This window comes from Sturnira hondurensis, unplaced genomic scaffold, assembly GCF_014824575.4.
Source record: "Sturnira hondurensis isolate 20B ecotype Veracruz unplaced genomic scaffold, ASM1482457v3 Scaffold0016617, whole genome shotgun sequence".
Lineage (NCBI taxonomy): Eukaryota > Metazoa > Chordata > Mammalia > Chiroptera > Phyllostomidae > Sturnira > Sturnira hondurensis.
This window is the reverse complement of record NW_028089248.1, coordinates 1,466,746-1,483,887: the sequence shown is the minus strand read 5'-3', so window position 1 is coordinate 1,483,887 and position 17,142 is coordinate 1,466,746. Positions and strand designations below refer to the sequence as shown.

The 17,142-nt window shown below is 45.8% G+C and overlaps 1 protein-coding gene across 2 annotated transcripts in view; it reads right to left on the bottom strand.

Moving 5' to 3' along the window:
• RPGRIP1L (RPGRIP1 like) overlaps nt 1–17,142 on the bottom strand; it is an 83,756-nt gene that overhangs the window by 26,799 nt on the left and 39,815 nt on the right. For both annotated transcript variants that reach the window (XM_037066302.1, XM_037066303.1), the window contains 8 exons: nt 16,993–17,043; nt 16,123–16,302; nt 15,525–15,642; nt 11,440–11,892; nt 7,700–7,851; nt 4,464–4,842; nt 1,212–1,402; nt 1,004–1,090 (listed from right to left, as the gene is read on the bottom strand). In XM_037066302.1, the coding sequence (XP_036922197.1) occupies nt 1,004–1,090; nt 1,212–1,402; nt 4,464–4,842; nt 7,700–7,851; nt 11,440–11,892; nt 15,525–15,642; nt 16,123–16,302; nt 16,993–17,043 (1,611 nt within the window). The remainder of the gene's footprint in view (nt 1–1,003; nt 1,091–1,211; nt 1,403–4,463; nt 4,843–7,699; nt 7,852–11,439; nt 11,893–15,524; nt 15,643–16,122; nt 16,303–16,992; nt 17,044–17,142) is intronic.

Here is a 17,142-nt window from a genome sequence, read left to right as displayed (position 1 = left end):
GTGATTCAAGCCGTCATGATGGAGACGATGTGAACACAAGATACGTGTTGAAAGCACAGCTCACAGTTTTGTGGGTGAACTGGATGTGAGACGTGAGAAAAAGGAGTCGAAAACATGCCTCTGAAATCTCATGGCCGCACCACTGGTGCGTGAGAACGTCACTTAGTGAGAAGGGGAGAAATGAGAGAGAAATGTTTCGAAAGGTTGGTCAGATCAGGTTTGGGTCTGCTGTGCTAAGTTGAGATTCCCATTAGACATCCAGTGTACATGAAATAAGCAGTAAGAAAATACGTGTGGAATTCGGCAGCGAGATCCAGACTGAAGATTGTGAATATGGGGGTGTCAGCGAATAGATGCTTTTTAACACGCGGGGACTGGATGAGCTCTCCTGACGTCCACGTGGACTGAGAAGGGAGGAGGTGTAGGTTTGAGGTTTCACAGCTGAGGCGCTGCAGCAGTGCAGAGACAAGGTCTCCGAGAGGGAGAACACCGGGTAAACTTGGAGAACACTCAGGAGGCCGGAGGCCAGGAGAAGAGGGAGCAGGTACCCCACTGTGTGAAGTGTCACCGGAAGATGAACACAGGGAGACCTGACCCCTGGAGGAGCACCAGATGTGGCAGGATGAAGGTCCCTGGGTCTCAGCAAGAGTGGTTTTAATCGGGAGAAGGGCTGACCAGAGTGGGTTCAAGAAATAATTCGAATAAGGGTAGACAGTTTTTGAAGAGGTTTTGTTTATTTGCTTGTTAGTTTTTTGTAAACAGAGAGCAAAAGATTAGGGCAATACCTGGAGAAGGTATGAGGCCGAAAGGAGGATTAGATCAAAGAGTAAGAACAGTTAACACACACAAGACCCAGTTACAAAGCTAACACTTGAGAGAAGAAAGAAATATTTTATTCACCCAATTTTCATTTAAATCAGATAGGGTATACCGAACCTCCATCATTTATTTCCAGCATTTGCTATAGGAAAAAAAATCAGCGTTTTGAGTGTTTATTACTTACGGCGTCCTGGTGTGGCAGGGCATCGTCCATGAAAGACACCTTCTTCGTGACAGCTGTGAGACGCTGTCTAGGTTTAGGTGTTGGGGCCTAGGGTAGAGCGATATGGCAGACTGAGTATTCTGATCGTCCGTTTCAGATAAGACTTCAGCTGTTTTCCCTTTTCGTGGCCGTGACCTTTTATAAGACATTCACAGTCACCGTTACTCACCACAACTAACGTGCTCACAGAGGGTGCGGGAGGTGTCCTCTGAACAACCTCTGACTCCTCCTTGGGTATGGCGTTTCCCAACTCTTCAGAGGTTAGGGATTTACTTGGTGGAAGGTAAGCAAATTTCCACTTCAGTATAACATGAATGGTCCCCGCAGGGTGCTTTTTATGATCTGTCAACTCGAATATTCCTACCAAGTCACAAGAAAATACTGCTAATTAATGCTGGAGTGAGGTTTGGTTACCAGAGTAATTAACGAGAACAAACCACAACTTAAAAAGGGATTCTGGCTTTTACTCATAACCCAGACGACTTAGAGAATAAAATAAAGACAAAAGGATGCGTAAGAGGTTCATCTCTCAAGAAGACTGCTTTCAGAAGTCAAGGCCTCAAAGATGATACTGTTTCAATGTGGAGGAAATTAACTTATAAATATTTTAATCCCCTGAAATGAAATTCAGAGATGATTCAAAATTCTTCGCACTCTTCAAAGACATTACCTGGGGTCTATCTCAAATATCAACCTTCATTTTGATTTAAATATTCTTGCAAAAAACTTGTCTCTATAGAAAAATATATTAAAACTTCAAATTTTAAAAATAATTCATATATCTAAAGGAGTCCTTATATTACTATATAACTCTATTATAACTTTAAATATTTTATTGAGATTTGTTAAATTATTCCAAATTAATAGAAGCACAGCAAAAATATGTCCATAAGCTAAAGCATCCAAAACACAATGCAGTAATAAAAAGTATAGCCTACCTACATCTGTAATACTGAGTCACAGCTTTTAGTCATTATACTAAATCTTTCAGTGTGAAAAGTCCCCGACTGGAAACAAAACAAGCCTACGTTCCAAGCCTGACTTTTGCTTAGAGACGCCCTTCCCTCGGTCTGCAAGTGCACGCCACGTCTCTCAGTGGCTGCCTGCGGAAGAGAAGACAAACCACTGGAGAGCTGAGGTGGGACAGAAGGACACGGATGGCAGGCAGGGACGAGGCCAACTTCTCTAACAGGCACCGGTGAGGCTCCCAGAACGGCCGAGTGACGAGCTCAGCAAATCCTCTCCATAAAGATCAATGACAAAACTGGTCAAAACGACCAAAAAGAACCAGTTAAGGCCTCTGGAAATTGGTCCAAAGTGTACAGCAAGCTAAGAAGCACTTAGTCAAGGCAATCTATTCACCCTTGGTAAGAACAGCGTGAATTAGGACAGACCCTAGTAATCTATCTGCGCGGGAGACTTGTGGACGATGAACCTTGAGTACGAGCCATTCACTGGCCTGCCAGCCCAAGGGCTGAAGCACACCCTTTGACCAGCCACTGGCTGACCACTAACCTACTCTGACCAGGCTTAAAATTAAAACAAGGATAACGCGAGCAAACAAAAACGTAGCAGAGACATCAATGGCCACAGTGAGAGATAAAGACTACAGAATTAGTCTAGGCAAGTCACCAAACAAACCAAAACAGCAACGATAATCACCCCATACAGTGGGAAAGTTAGAATCCAGAGTTGCTACAATATAATATCTACAATGTCCCGTTCTAAGGGGAAAAAAGAGAGAGAGAAGTATAAAGAAAGCAGAGGGTGTGATGTACACACAGGGGGAAAAGCCACCAACAGACACTTTCTCTGAGTGTCCACATATTAGACTTAGCCGACAAAGACTTCAGAGCAGCCATTATAAATATGTTCCAAGAACTAAAAGAAAACACATTTAAAGAATTAAATATGGTTACAGTGACTTATAAAACAGAGAATATAGTAAAGATACATGAATTACTAAAAAAAGAACTAAACAGAAATTCTGGGGTTGAAAAGAACAATTACTGAAATGAATAAATTCAACAGACAGGCTCAGTAGGAGATCTGATCTGGCAGAAAAAAGAACCAGTGAATTTGAAGACTGACCAGTGGAGATTATCCAATTTGAAGAGAAAAATGAAGAGAAATGAACACAGCCTCAGAGACATGTAGGACACTATTAAACATACGGACATATATGTAATAGGAATCCAGAGAAGAAAAAAAGGGCATAAAATAATTCAAGAAATAATGGCAAAACCTCTCCAAATTTGGTACATAACAATACCCTACACATAAAGAAGCTCAACCAATTTCAAGCAGGCTAAGCCCAGAGAAAGTCATACTTAGACACGCCACGGACAAAATGCTGAAAGCTAAAACAAAAAAAATCTTGGTAACAGCAGCAAGTACCAGGGAACTGTAATACCATTGACAGCCGACTTCTCATCAGAAACGATGGATGCCAGAAATCAGCTGTCTGACGTACTCACAGTGCTTTACAAAACCCCCTGCAAGCCAAGAATATTGTATCTAACAAGACTGTCCTTCAAAAAGTAAAAGTAAAATAAAGTCATTCCCAGACAACCATGATGGAGAGAATTCATTTCCAGCGGACCTGACTTACAATGCACATTAGAGGAAGTTCCTCAGACTAAGAGGAAATGACACCAGAGGGTGACTGGAATTGACACAAAGGAACGGGCCAATACAGGTAATCACCTAGGTAATTGGGAAAGCTAGTATAAATAAATGTTTTCCCTAACTATGTCTCTTAAGAGATTTGTAAGACAATGGCATAAAACAATAATCGTAAAGTTATATTGTTGGACCTATAGAAAGACAGAAATATAGGAAAATAATAGCACAAAGGACTGGGAAGAAATGAAGCTACACTGGAGTAAGGAAGGGACCTCAGAAAGGAAGAAATAAAGAATATCAGAAGTGGTAGATACATGTTAACATAAAAGAGTCTCTGGTACTTAATGACATTCTCCCTTCCCTTGGTTTCTTTGAAGGATACGCAATGATTGTACACCATGTTGCTGGGTTTCTAACAGATGCAGGCATACCATGTGTGTGTGTATGCATATACACACACATATGCACACACATGTATACACACGTGTATACATACACATACACGCACACACACATATACATATATGTGTAATGACAAAAATGGAGGTGTGAAATAAAAACTATACTGGAGTGGACCTATATTTTAATGGAATTGGTATTAATTTTAATCAGATTGCGTTAAGATAAATGTTGTACTTCCTGGAAGAAAAATTAAAAAACTAAATGTTATAGGCCCAAAGTTAAGATTATCCGAGATGGCTAGGAAGATTAATTATAAACAGAACAATATACCCATACCATTAAGGTATAACTTAGGCTTCTTTTTATAATTTCACAGATTAAGAAATAGGTTTACCTGAGATACACCTGTCATGTGCCAATGAAATGAGAGGCACATTGGCTTTTCCGATATAAATATTCTCCTGGGTATCGCTGTCATCAAACACATAAAAACTCAGAGACTCTGACTTAAGGTATCGATCCAAGTCCATATTCATTGGCACTGGGTAGCACCTGTGGTCATCAAACTCTGGGTCATTGCTACTGGGAATGATGGCTGTATCGTGGTCGGTGAAATCAAAAAACTTGTACACAACATAGGGGTGTGGCTGAAGGTGGCCTGCTCGGGGCCGCAGCTGGTTACAGCCTCGGACAGTAATGTGAAGTTCGTTTAGGTTGCCGTCTCCGGAATCAGCAGAACTCGGCTGAGCCGTTTTGGATGCTTGTTGACTCAACTGGAGAAACATACATATTTATATTAATAATACAGTAAAAAGATAAATAGCAGCTGTGAACGCTTAAACAAAATAACTTTGTGAATGGCCAAAAATCTGCATATTTTCACTTCATAGTGAATTTCTCAGTTAAAGACTCCTTATTCTTATTCAAAACCAATATTCACTGGAACATGTGTAAACAGATGGAAAAAACCCCACAGAAGACTGAACATATATGTAAAGATTGCTGTTAAAACCAAATAAAACCAAGAGAAAGTTAATCTGAAGTCCTTTGATTCTATTTAATAACTGAGTAAAGGGAGCAGATGGGGGCAAAGACCAACGTTCTCCAGTTCACAATCTTACTGAGAGTTAATCCTTCCACCATGCCAGCTATCTGGAGTACCCCTTCCTTAAATGGGAATCCACTGAGTCTGATGGGCCCCACCTAGAGAGATAATCTTGTTATGTTTGGGTCGGCCCTCATCTTGAGCCAATGGGATTTGAGGAAGCAGACACCTGAGGGCAAAGACTGGCCAGTGTAGAACAGCCGTAAGGAGAGAACAGAATCAGAGAGGAGCTTGGAGCGGATAAAAAGCTAGGATCGGGAACCCACTGCAGACGGGAGAGGAGCAAAAGGACTGTTAGGCACAGCCAGAAACTGCTCTGTGGCCCGCTCTGCTCAGGCAGCCAGCGACTGCACAGGCATTTTAGCAAACAATGGTGCTGCCTGACCGTGAACTCCACCGAGCTCGTGTGCGTGGGACAAAGAAATGCTGAGTTTCAGTGCCCCGCTCACTGTAGAGTTGGAGGGCTCCCTACCTTCCAGAAAGGGACCCACTTTCACTGCATTTCTGACTCTGGGCGGGGCACCCGGGACCTCTGCCTGTGGGCAAGTTTCCTGGAGAAGGGATACTGGAACAGGTCTGATCGCCTGGGTGGGGAGACATCTGGCCCCGTGAGAAGGGAAATGTGAGAAGCAGCTCACAACACTGCTGCCCCAGGGCCAGTGTGCACTCGGCAGCGGAAGGCTGAGTCCGATGAAAAGCGCCCCTCCACGGCTTTCCCAAGGCTACCCACAGAAGCCAAAATTCCCACAGTCACTGACTCATTCCAGCCAGAACCTGGCAGTCTAAAAACCTTGAAACTCCAAAACTGAATAAACAATCCGGTCCTTCTATTTCGAGTCCCTTTCCCACTGCAGCGCTTCCCAAAGCGTGTTTTGAGGAACACTGGTCCAGAAAGATGACCTCTGGGAAGAGGTGCTGTGCTTTCTGAGGGTCAGGAATCTTAAGTGTTCTATTGGTCACAGTTCTTTAACTGAAAGTTACAGAAACTAATTCCATCTAATAAATATAACATAAAAGACTTTATTTTTTAAAAGATTTTACTTATTTTTAGAGAGAGGGTAAGGGAAGGAGAAAGAGAGGGAGAGAAAGGTCAATCTGTGGTTGCCTCTCGTGCGCCCCCTACTGGGGACCTGGCCAGCAACCTAGGCACGTGCCCTGACTGGGAATCAAACCAGAGACTCTTTGTTCACAGGCTGACACTCAATCCACCGAGCCACACCAGCCAGGGCTAAGAGACTTAATATAAGGCTACAGGGCTATTTAGAGCTGTTATAGGAGAAATGTAGTTGGGCCTTATTAGGAAGGGGCTAGGACTGGAAAACCACCAAAATCTACTCTCCATCCACTTTGTTTTTTCTCTGCATGCTTGCTCATTATTGTGTGTCTCCAGACCCACTTGCTCTCCTTTGCTGGTTAACATGGAAGGAACATTTTGCATGTTCCAGGCATGGAGAGTCTTGCTTTCTCTTGATCTCAGAAAGCAGAATCTGACTGGCTGAACTGGACTTGGGTGGATCTTCCTGATTCATTAGTTGTAGCTGGGTGGCGAGTGGGAGAGAACAGGATCATCAGACACAAAGCCTGCCCCTGGGAGCCCAGCCCTGTGGATCGGGAGTGAGGGCAGTTCCAAACACAAAAAAGTAATTAAGGCTTGATCAGACATTCTGCAAGGTTTCTACGATGTTCCATCCCTTTGTTACTCTGAGTAACTCCACACTTTGGGGTTCCTCTTGAGAATCATGATACACACAGGAAGTCCAAAAGTCAAGGATTCTATCTAACTTTGCTTAATTCAGTGCTTTCTGTGTTCATTGGATCATGGCATTCATTCTTCTGAGAAAACAGCCTTTAAGACTCCATGAAACATAGTTTGGAAAACGCTACCTGGAAGAATTGCATTTAAACATCCAATCTTCAGTTAGAATACTCATTTTGCCTTCTATTCTGCACTTCAAAACCTAACATGAGGAAACGATTTGAAAGATCGACTGATAGCCCAATAATAGCTATGTATTTCCTTAACAGTAGGGAGTGTAAGAAGGCACTTAGTGTGTGATGACCGCCCTGCAATTCTATTCTTCAGCAGTGTCCTGGGCCGCAAGGGGACGGGGTCTCTGTGGAAACAGTTCTGCACCTCGATTGTGGTGGCGGTTACGTGAACGCGTACACGGGACAAGACCGCACGGAGCCCCCCCTCCTCTCCCGCACGTGTAGAAGCTGATCACATGTGTCCGAGGTCTGTAGCTCGGTTAAGGGCACTGTGCGTGCGTCCGTTTCCTGGTTTCGATACCACACTATACAGCTCCGTGAGCTCTCACAACCAGGACAAGCTGTGAGGAGGCTGCAGAGGACTCCTCTGACTGCTTTTGCTACTTCCTGCAAGTCGATGATTATTTCAAAATAAAAATTTGGAAAAAGCCACTTGATGGCTATGAAAGAAAATAACTTCAGTTTAAAGCATGACATATAAAGAATATTATAGATTTTTTATGCTATAAAAGAGTCTTAAAGCCAAACAAGCTTACCCATGGTGTTTGCTCTGGCCCCTTAAAATTTGAGGCTATATACCCCAAAGCCTTTGCCCGTTCCCGATAAAGTCGAATTGCTTGGTCCGCAGGAACTCTTAACTGGAGCCAGTACTCCATTGTGCCCAAATTCGGGATGTCTCCTTTAGTTCCTGCAAATCAACATATAATGCGCTGTTAAAATAGTCCCATAAATCAAAATATATACCCATAAAGAATACATCAATGGTGCTATACATTAAAACTATAAATGTTACACTGAGTAAAATGATATATGACGTCCACAAACGATGTGTGATTGGCAAATAACAGAGATGAAGAAAATAAAGTTACTCTCCAAGTCTGAGTGGTACTGTATGGCAAGTATTATTTAAGAACTGTAAACCAGGTTTGAGATCTTCCAGGGTACACTACTTCAATCCTTCTGAAATATAAAGAAAAATCTAAGTATTGAAAATCAAATACCCCAGAGAGTCTTTTTGATGGTGCAGCACTTTTTAAAACACACGTTGCTCTCAGCACAGTCTGACAGATAAAAGACCTCAAAATTATGAATACGATGTTCCGCATTACAATCATCTTAAAGGACTCTCGGGCCCCTTCACACTCCACCGTGTCACAAGCAGAGGGAAAGAGGCCTCGGCCACGCCACAGGCACACACCGTGTCCCACACCCTCGCGCGATGGTGCCTGGCGCCCTCAGCACGCATTCCGACTTGGGCCGCCCTTCGCCTCTGCCCCTCTGTGCAGAGCCCTCTGTGCCCCCTGCACGAGAAGGAAGGCGTGTCCTCACCGGGGCGCCCGACCGACCTGCCCGCCTGCACAGCCGTCTGCTTCCCCACCAGGCTGTGAGCTTCCTGAGGGCAAGGGCTGTGGCCTCCATCGATGGGTTCCCACCAGGGGGATGGTTGAAGAGGTAATATTCCATATAAAAATTTCCTGAGCATAACATATTAAAAATATTACCCCTATTCTCTCTTACTTTATCAGTTCATTCCTGGCCGACAGATCATTCCCATCAATATGCAAACACGATTAAAATCTTCCATCATTTAAAAACTTACCCTAAAATAAGAATATTAACACACACACACATGTGTTTGTATGCGCATAAAATTTAGGGGGAAGAATCTGTAGCCTTTGGTGAGAAAACTCAAGGTATCTGGGGGACAGGGCTGGGAGACAGACATTTTATGGTGTAAACTTTTGTGCCTTTTTGATTTTTGAATCACGTGCATATAGTACCCACACAATCAATTGCTCAATCAATAAAATAAAATCCCTCCCCAGAACCCAGGCCCCCTCCTTCCTTCTTGAAATGTTTTCTTCACTGGCATCTGGGCTGCTGGACACTCTGGGTTCGCCTCCTACCTCACTGGCCCCTCCCGGCTCGTCCTCTTCTTCCCTAACCCTAAATTGGGGATTTCTAAGGCTCGATCCTTCACCATCTTTCCTTTTTAAAAAATATATTATTTATTTATTTACCTTTAGAGGGGAAGGAGAGAGGGAGAGAAACATCAATGTATGGTTGCCTTTTGTGCGTCCCCTGCTGGGAGTCGGCCTGCAGGGAACTGGCCTGCAGCCCAGGCATGTGCCCTGACTGGGAATCGAACTGCGACCCTCTGGTTTGCAGGCCTGTGCTCAATCCACTGAGCTACACCAGCCAGGGCTTTTCCTTTTTTATGTACATTCACTTTCCATGTGATACTGTCTAGGCTCAAGGCTCAACATATGTTCTGTATGTTAATGACCCCCACTCCTCTCTCTCTGACCGTGGCCTTTGGCCCAGGGTCTCCAACCACGTGGGTGTTGCCGCCTAGCAGGCAGGCCAGTCCTAACTTGTCCAAACACAATTCTTGACGTTCCTCTCCAGTTCTGTTCCTTTCCCAGGCCCATCTCAATACATCGCCTCCCCACTCTCCTGGTTTCTCTCCCCAGAAATTCTTGCCGCCTCTACTTCCCTCACTATTCTACATTCAGTCGATAAGCAAGTCTCGAAGAAAGAGGGACTCAACACGCACTTACACCCACCTCTCACCGACACTTTCAGCACCATCTTCCCACGCACCAATGCGACAGCTGCCTGACAAGGGTCCTGTTCTCCCTCCTAGCCCACACGGGCTCTTCTTCCTACAGCGCCCAGGCTGCTTCTCCTAAAACCTGTGCCTGCTCCCGTCCCTTTCCTCCTGGGCATNTGCCTTTTGTGCGTCCCCTGCTGGGAGTCGGCCTGCAGGGAACTGGCCTGCAGCCCAGGCATGTGCCCTGACTGGGAATCGAACTGCGACCCTCTGGTTTGCAGGCCTGTGCTCAATCCACTGAGCTACACCAGCCAGGGCTTTTCCTTTTTTATGTACATTCACTTTCCATGTGATACTGTCTAGGCTCAAGGCTCAACATATGTTCTGTATGTTAATGACCCCCACTCCTCTCTCTCTGACCGTGGCCTTTGGCCCAGGGTCTCCAACCACGTGGGTGTTGCCGCCTAGCAGGCAGGCCAGTCCTAACTTATCCAAACACAATTCTTGACGTTCCTCTCCAGTTCTGTTCCTTTCCCAGGCCCATCTCAATACATCGCCTCCCCACTCTCCTGGTTTCTCACGCCAGAAATTCTCGCCGCCTCTACTTCCCTCACTATTCTACATTCAGTCGATAAGCAAGTCTCGAAGAAAGAGGGACTCAACACGCACTTACACCCACCTCTCACCGACACTTTCAGCACCATCTTCCCACGCACCAATGCGACAGCTGCCTGACAAGGGTCCTGTTCTCCCTCCTAGCCCACACGGGCTCTTCTTCCTACAGCGCCCAGGCTGCTTCTCCTAAAACCTGTGCCTGCTCCCGTCCCTTTCCTCCTGGGCATCCTCCACTGACTGTCCTCATTCAGAGGGGGAAAAAATCAAATCCAAACTCTTCACCGTGACCTGCAAGGCTCTAGTCCACGGGATGACCTGGCCCTGCCTTAGCTGAAACCTCACCTGCGCTCCAGCCCCGGCCTTCCTGCTGCCCCTCCCCCCCACTCAGGCCTCCGCACTCGCTCCTCACTCTGCCTGCGGCCTCCGCACTCGCTCCTCACTCTGCCTGCGGCCTCCGCACTCGCTCCTCACTCTGCCTGCGGCCTCCGCACTCGCACTCGCTCCTCACTCTGCCTGCGGCCTCCGCACTCGCGCCTCACTCTGCCTGCGGCCGCCTTCCCTGGCCCTGGAGCGGCTCTTTATTCAGCCTTCACCAACGTCACCCCACGGGGAAGCCCTTCTCTGAATCAGCAACCCTGCACCTCCCTCTTTGCCACGCGCCCTGAGTATTTTTCGTCCTACACAATGATTTGTTTTACGGCCTGTCTTCCCCTCCAGAAGGTGAGCTATACGACGGCAGGCGCTTTGTCTCTCTTATTTCCCATTGACCACTACATTCCCAGGACTTACTAACAGTGATAACAAGATACACTCTCAAAAAAACCTATTTGGTGAATGTACTGCATTTAATGTTTCACAAACAAGGATATCAATACTGTGAATAAACATTCGCACTTATAGGATTTCAAAGAACTAGCAGTCACCGAACTGACAGCACCAAGACATTTACGAGAGCCCATGCACCCGTGGGCAGCTAATTCAAGAACGCGCCCCTCCCCCTGAAGGGACACCTTGAATCTCCAAAGATGACACCAACCTGGAAGACCAAATTGGTATCTAAACCAAACTGGTGATTCAGACAGCCGAAGTTTACCAAACTGTACTCACCAACCAAACTTGCTGTGCAAAATATTCTCCCGCTTTTTTCTAGAAGTTCGTGGAATCTCAACTGACATGCTGCGATTGTTTCATAATCTGGTCCGTACGCTTGGTGGACCTCCAGAGTGACAGTCGTCCTCTGAATATAGTGCAGAAACAAGTCGTCGACATGGACGAGGTATCGGGAGGTCAAGTTGTACTCCGGGCGAAGGCCCCGCACGACCGGAGTCGTCTGCAGTTCGAAGTCATAGAAAGCATAGGTACAGAAAGTGACAGGCTCCTTGTCGCCAGACGCCTGTAAAACCTCCGAAGAAAAGGTTACTTTGTTGATGTGGATCTCAAGGAGGTTCTCGCCTCGCTCCAAGTGAATGGTTTCATCAAATTCATCAACAGAGTCGTCCGGCGTGATTTCCGGTTTAAATTTGTACTGTTTGGTGCCATAGGCAATGTCCTTCAGTTGGGCTGCAAGAGAAGGCACGCAGTTCAGAGACTTTAAAACGCTGGCAGACGAGCACACACACCGGGTTCGAAGGGCTAGGGAGTCTGAGCGCTTTTGGTTATGACCACACAACTTTTCTCTAGATAATACTGCATCACACCGAAATTCACCATTTGTTTTGACGTCGCCTATTAAACAACAAAATCCCGACTTACGCTGTCACACAGGCTTGCCCGCGAAAGAAGAAAAAAAGGCTTTCGAAGGAGCAGCCGTGGTAAGAGCCGGGGTTGCACCTGCTCCCCCTCCTGCTCTGCCGCCGTCTCTCCTGCGGAGTCCGCTTCCCTTCCCACGGCCCTTCCCCTCCGCCCACCGGAGCACAGGGCGGCCACGCGGGCCAATGGCTGCGAGCACGCAGAACGCAGTTTACCACCGTATTGCTGTCCATCCGAGCAACTGCAAACTCACCTTTATCCCACCCTGGATACACTTTCCTACTGCGTTTTGGGGGGTGAGGGATCTGTCTATGTTGATTACGGTGATGGTTTCACAGGTGTACACACATTGGCCCAAACTCACCAAACTGTATACTTCAAATTATGTGGTTTAAAGTTATGCTATTTACACTTCCCTAAAAAAGATACCATTTTTAAATAAGATCCAGCTCTTTCTAGACACACATTTTCCCCCAAGGTACATGCAAATTTCCAGGAGAGTGACATCTACTGCGTCCCCAACTCTGCATCCAGCAGACACCCTTTAGCCTCCTGCAAGCAGCAACCGCCTTCCTTTCCTCCTGAAACTACTCAAGAAAAGGTCGTCGTCCATGGCCAATTAACTGCTCTGTTGGATAACTTTGGTCCTGGCGTTACTGGATTCCTCTGCATCGCTGACAACAGTAACCACTTCATCTGTCTTCATCCCACCGCGGCTCCTAGTGGCAATCCTGCTTCTCCTCCCGCCCCTCCTCTCATTCCCGCAGGGCTTCCTTTTCTGCTAGTTTTATCTTCCTCTTAGTCTATGTCTCTCATGGGTAAGTTCATCCTGTTATGGGTTTTGGCTACTATCATCCAACGGCTTGCTGAGCCCTCATCCAGATAGTCCGAAGCACATCAAACTCAATGTAGCCAAGAGAAAGCATCCGTCGTGTTCCCTTCCCGTTACTTCTGTGATCCGCCTCTCAGGTGCTGGCGGGAGCACTCGCCGGGCTGCCCAAGCGAGGGCCCACCGTCGTCCTGGCTTCCGCTCCCGACACCTGTAGGGTCCTATTCAACACGGTTTCCTAAGTCTTTGCCCTGTCCTCTCTGTCTCCACTGCTGCCGCCTTACTTAACCTCTAGTGCTTACTTCCTAGATTCCTGTAACCCCCACTGCTTCCCTCCGTCCTATCCAACTCGTTCTTCCCAATCCTGAAGCAGAATGTCCACAATGCAGTCCTGGGCACGTTTCTGGAAAAATGCCTTATTGGCTCTCCAGTTCGGTGAGATTCCCATGCTTCAGGACGGCAGCCCAGGCCTTCACCACGACTGCTCCCGGGTCCCCACTCCATGGGTCCACATGCAGTTCCCCAAAGGGACGACAGCGCTTCCCACATGGGCCCTGCTTCCCGCCCCATCTCCTACCCAGACTGCCTTCTCCAGCTGGTACTTAGTGGTGAGTTCTGCCATCTTCAAACACTCCCTGCCGAGAGGGTGGAGTCTTCCCTGAACCTTCGGGTAGAAACAGGCATTTATTCCTCAATTTTCTGCTGGTACTTTTTGCATATTCCTGGCTCCACGCTCTTCATAGAAAAGTCTATTTGTTCACACCTCCTGAGTTCCCCAAGGCTGGCGCCTGAGCCGTCCCCCTATTTGTGTTCTCACAGCCTAGCACTTTGCTCAGGATTCATCAGGAGCTTGGGCGTGTTTATGGACTGAATCAATGAATGTAGGGAACAGATGAAATATACTGCTAAGGATGTACTACGACCTCAAAAAAATGAAAACCCCAAACTCTATGACCTTGTTAGTCAGGAAAGTTCCATTAAGCAAATTTTTATTGTGTACTACTTGAAATGAACGGTGCACACTGCCTTGTGACTTCTGGAAAACTCTGTCCAGTCAGAAACAGATATTCTCTGAGCCCTCCTGCCTAGAGCAGTGGTTCTCAAAGTGTGGTCTGGGAACCCCTGAGGGTCCCTGACATAGTTTGAAGGTTTGTGAAGTCAGAACTATTTAAACAATAATCCTAAGATATTATTTGCTTTGTACATTTTTATTCTCTCACGAGTGTATAATGAAGTTTTCCAGAACCTACATGATATGTGATATCATAATGGGTTCAATACAGAAGCACATATAAAAGTCCAGCTGTTTTCCATTAAGCCAGACATTAAAAAAATCGCAAAAATGTTAAACAATTTCAAAATTAACAAAAAAGCCCTGGCTGGTGTAGCTCAGTGGATTGAGTGCGGGCTTGTGAACCAAAGGGTTGTGGTTCAATTCCCAGTCAGGGCACATGCCTGGGTTGCAGGCCAGGTCCCAGCATGGGGTGCATGAGAGGCAACCATACATTGATGTTTCTCTCCCTCTCGCTCCTTCCCTTCCCCTCTCTCTAAAAATAAATAATCTCTTTAAAAAAATTAAAGTGTCACTCTTCTCACTACTTTTTGGTATAGAAAATTTTGCATTTTAAAAATACATGCTGTCATTCATGTCAACATGAATGGGTTTCTTATTATTTAACATGACTTGAAATATTTTAAAAATTTCTCACCTTTAATTCCTAATATGATAAATATCACAAGTGTAACCCATGTAAACAAAAGGCCTCTGGGACCTTCAGTAATTTTAAGTGTCAAATTGCTGCTGGCGTAGATCGTTGAATCAAGCACCGTACGGCAAGGGACAGGAAAGAGAGGTAGTGTACTTCCGACCACAGAACTCACACTGTCGTCACAGAGAGCGTGTGGAGCCCAGCAGTGAGGAAATCTAGCATCACACCCCTCAACAGTCTCCCAGCACCCGAGAGGAAAAGTGCCGAGTGCCAGGACAGTATTTGTCAAACCGTGGCCTTGCACCTGCATCGGAGCTGCTTCGAGTTGTTTACAAACGAATAGACTCCTGGGTCCCAGGGTCCCGGGAGGTCCCAGGAAGCTGCAAGAGAACCAAGCCCCCCCTGTAATCCTCATACTTGCTCAAGCTGGAAAACTGCTGCAAGGTCATTTCCAGTCAAGGAGTGGCAAGAAGTAATGGGAGCCAGCCTCCTGGCTCGGGCCTGCACTTGGGTTTTGAAGCAGGGAAGGGTGTATCTTGGAGTCAGGGGGGGAAAAGGTGGTCCCCGTGGAGGAGGCAAAGGCACGGCGACGGGACTGAGCAAGAGCAGGCATGCTTGTTTGGCTAAGACGCACAGGTTACTTAGAAGAGAAATTAGAAATGAGGTGGTAAATTTAGTCTGAGATACTGTATGAAGTGCTTTGAAATCTTGTCTGCAAGCAGCACTGAATTCAAAAAGCCGTGGGGAATGACTCCATATTCCTGAGTAGAAAATAATCAGATCATAACAGCCTTTCTGGAATTTTTATTACAGTTATAAACTGGGGGGGGGGGGCGCGGCGCAAAAATAAACCGTGAGTGCAGATTTGGACGAGATGGATAATGAATGCACTGTGCACACCGTACCTTCCAGTTTCTGGATGCGTGCCGCCCTGACGTCAAGAAGGTGAACGTACTGCTCCGCTCTGAGTTCGTAGTCCTGCTGCAGATTCTCCGTCCTCTGGGTCAACGCCTCAACTTCCATCTAAAATGTGAGGTAAGGGTTGGTACTTGCGATTCGTGCTATTTTTGTTTTTTAAAGCAAGGGTGACTCAAGCATTTCCTAGATCCTGGAGATGCCGGGAGCTGGAAACCACTTTCCTGACTTCAAATAGCTTACAGTTTAGAAAACTGGTTTAGAATTGTTCATAAAATCAGAAATAAAATTGACAAAACTCGGGATTCCCACTGGCGGAGGTCCGCGTGCACCATGCTGGGGCGGGGCTTGAGGACGACTGCAGTCCGCCTGCAGGGGGCGCCAACGGGAGTCCGCTGCCACCACCGCCCTCTCAGATGAGGGCCCTTTCATTTTAAGTACTCAGGTACACGGCAAACTTGCAGGTACGTGATAGACAACACAGGGTCACAGATTACAACAAGATCATACACGATGCTGCTTAAGAAATTTAATCATCCGTGGAACGTCACAGGAAACTGACTCCCCCCCCTCAGTGTATTACCTTACCTGATAATCTTTATTAATTTTATGCTGCATAATTAGCATGTTCCTCGTCTTTTCAAGCTCTTGCACTGTTTCTGCATGAGTCGCTTGCAACTCTCTCAGGGAGTGTTCTGGATCTCTATCAGCTTTATTGTCTGCTTTCTCCAAAAAGGAGAGGTCTCCATTTTTCTGCGATTTTTGAGCCTGAAACAAAACCATGTTCTATTATTGAAACAAGAGCCTCTAAAATGTAATCATGCAATTTACTATAGATACAGCAAGGGAAAATCATTAATTGAAAACAGATATATTTCCATTTTCCATCAGGAATAAAGTAGTCCTGCAATAGCAAATATATTTGGACAGACATTTGGAACAATTATAGAGAATTCAAAAAACAGTTTATTACTTCGTGACATAAAAAAGAATTCATGTACATTTATTTCTATTTCTGTGTCTTCATATGATTAAAATCTACACTGTGATGATCTCAAAGGAAATAAATGCATTTTCTCATGTCTTCCTGTAAACAACAGAATATCCTAGAACTGGAAAATGTCTTCTGGTAACACTTAAAATTCCATCTTTGACTTAAAATGATAGTGTGTACCAAGATCTCTTAGGACAGAACGTTGTTTATTCGTTTTACAGTAAGGCATGGAAAAGCAAAATGTTTGTTACAGTTGGAGAAAGTCCTGAAAGCAAAAGTTTTTGAGATCCCTGTGAGTGTCATTTTGGTGTCATCATGAAATATGTGTGTTCTGTAAGTAAATGTCACCTGACCAGTTTCCTGAATAATTCATTCTCCACCTAAAAGGGTTACAGATAAGGGCCTTCATTAGGCTGCAACAGTTATATGTAGACACGAAATTCACAGTGAAGTTCAGAAGTTACCTTTATAAGTAGAAGAGCTTCACTCAGCTCATCAGCATTAATGTCACTCTCCTGCAAAAGATGGAGGAAGCGGAAGTCCCAGTGAGATGTTGACGGCAAGTACAAGAGACACCCCGACTGTGCAGATTAGCCTCATGGAATGAACATAAG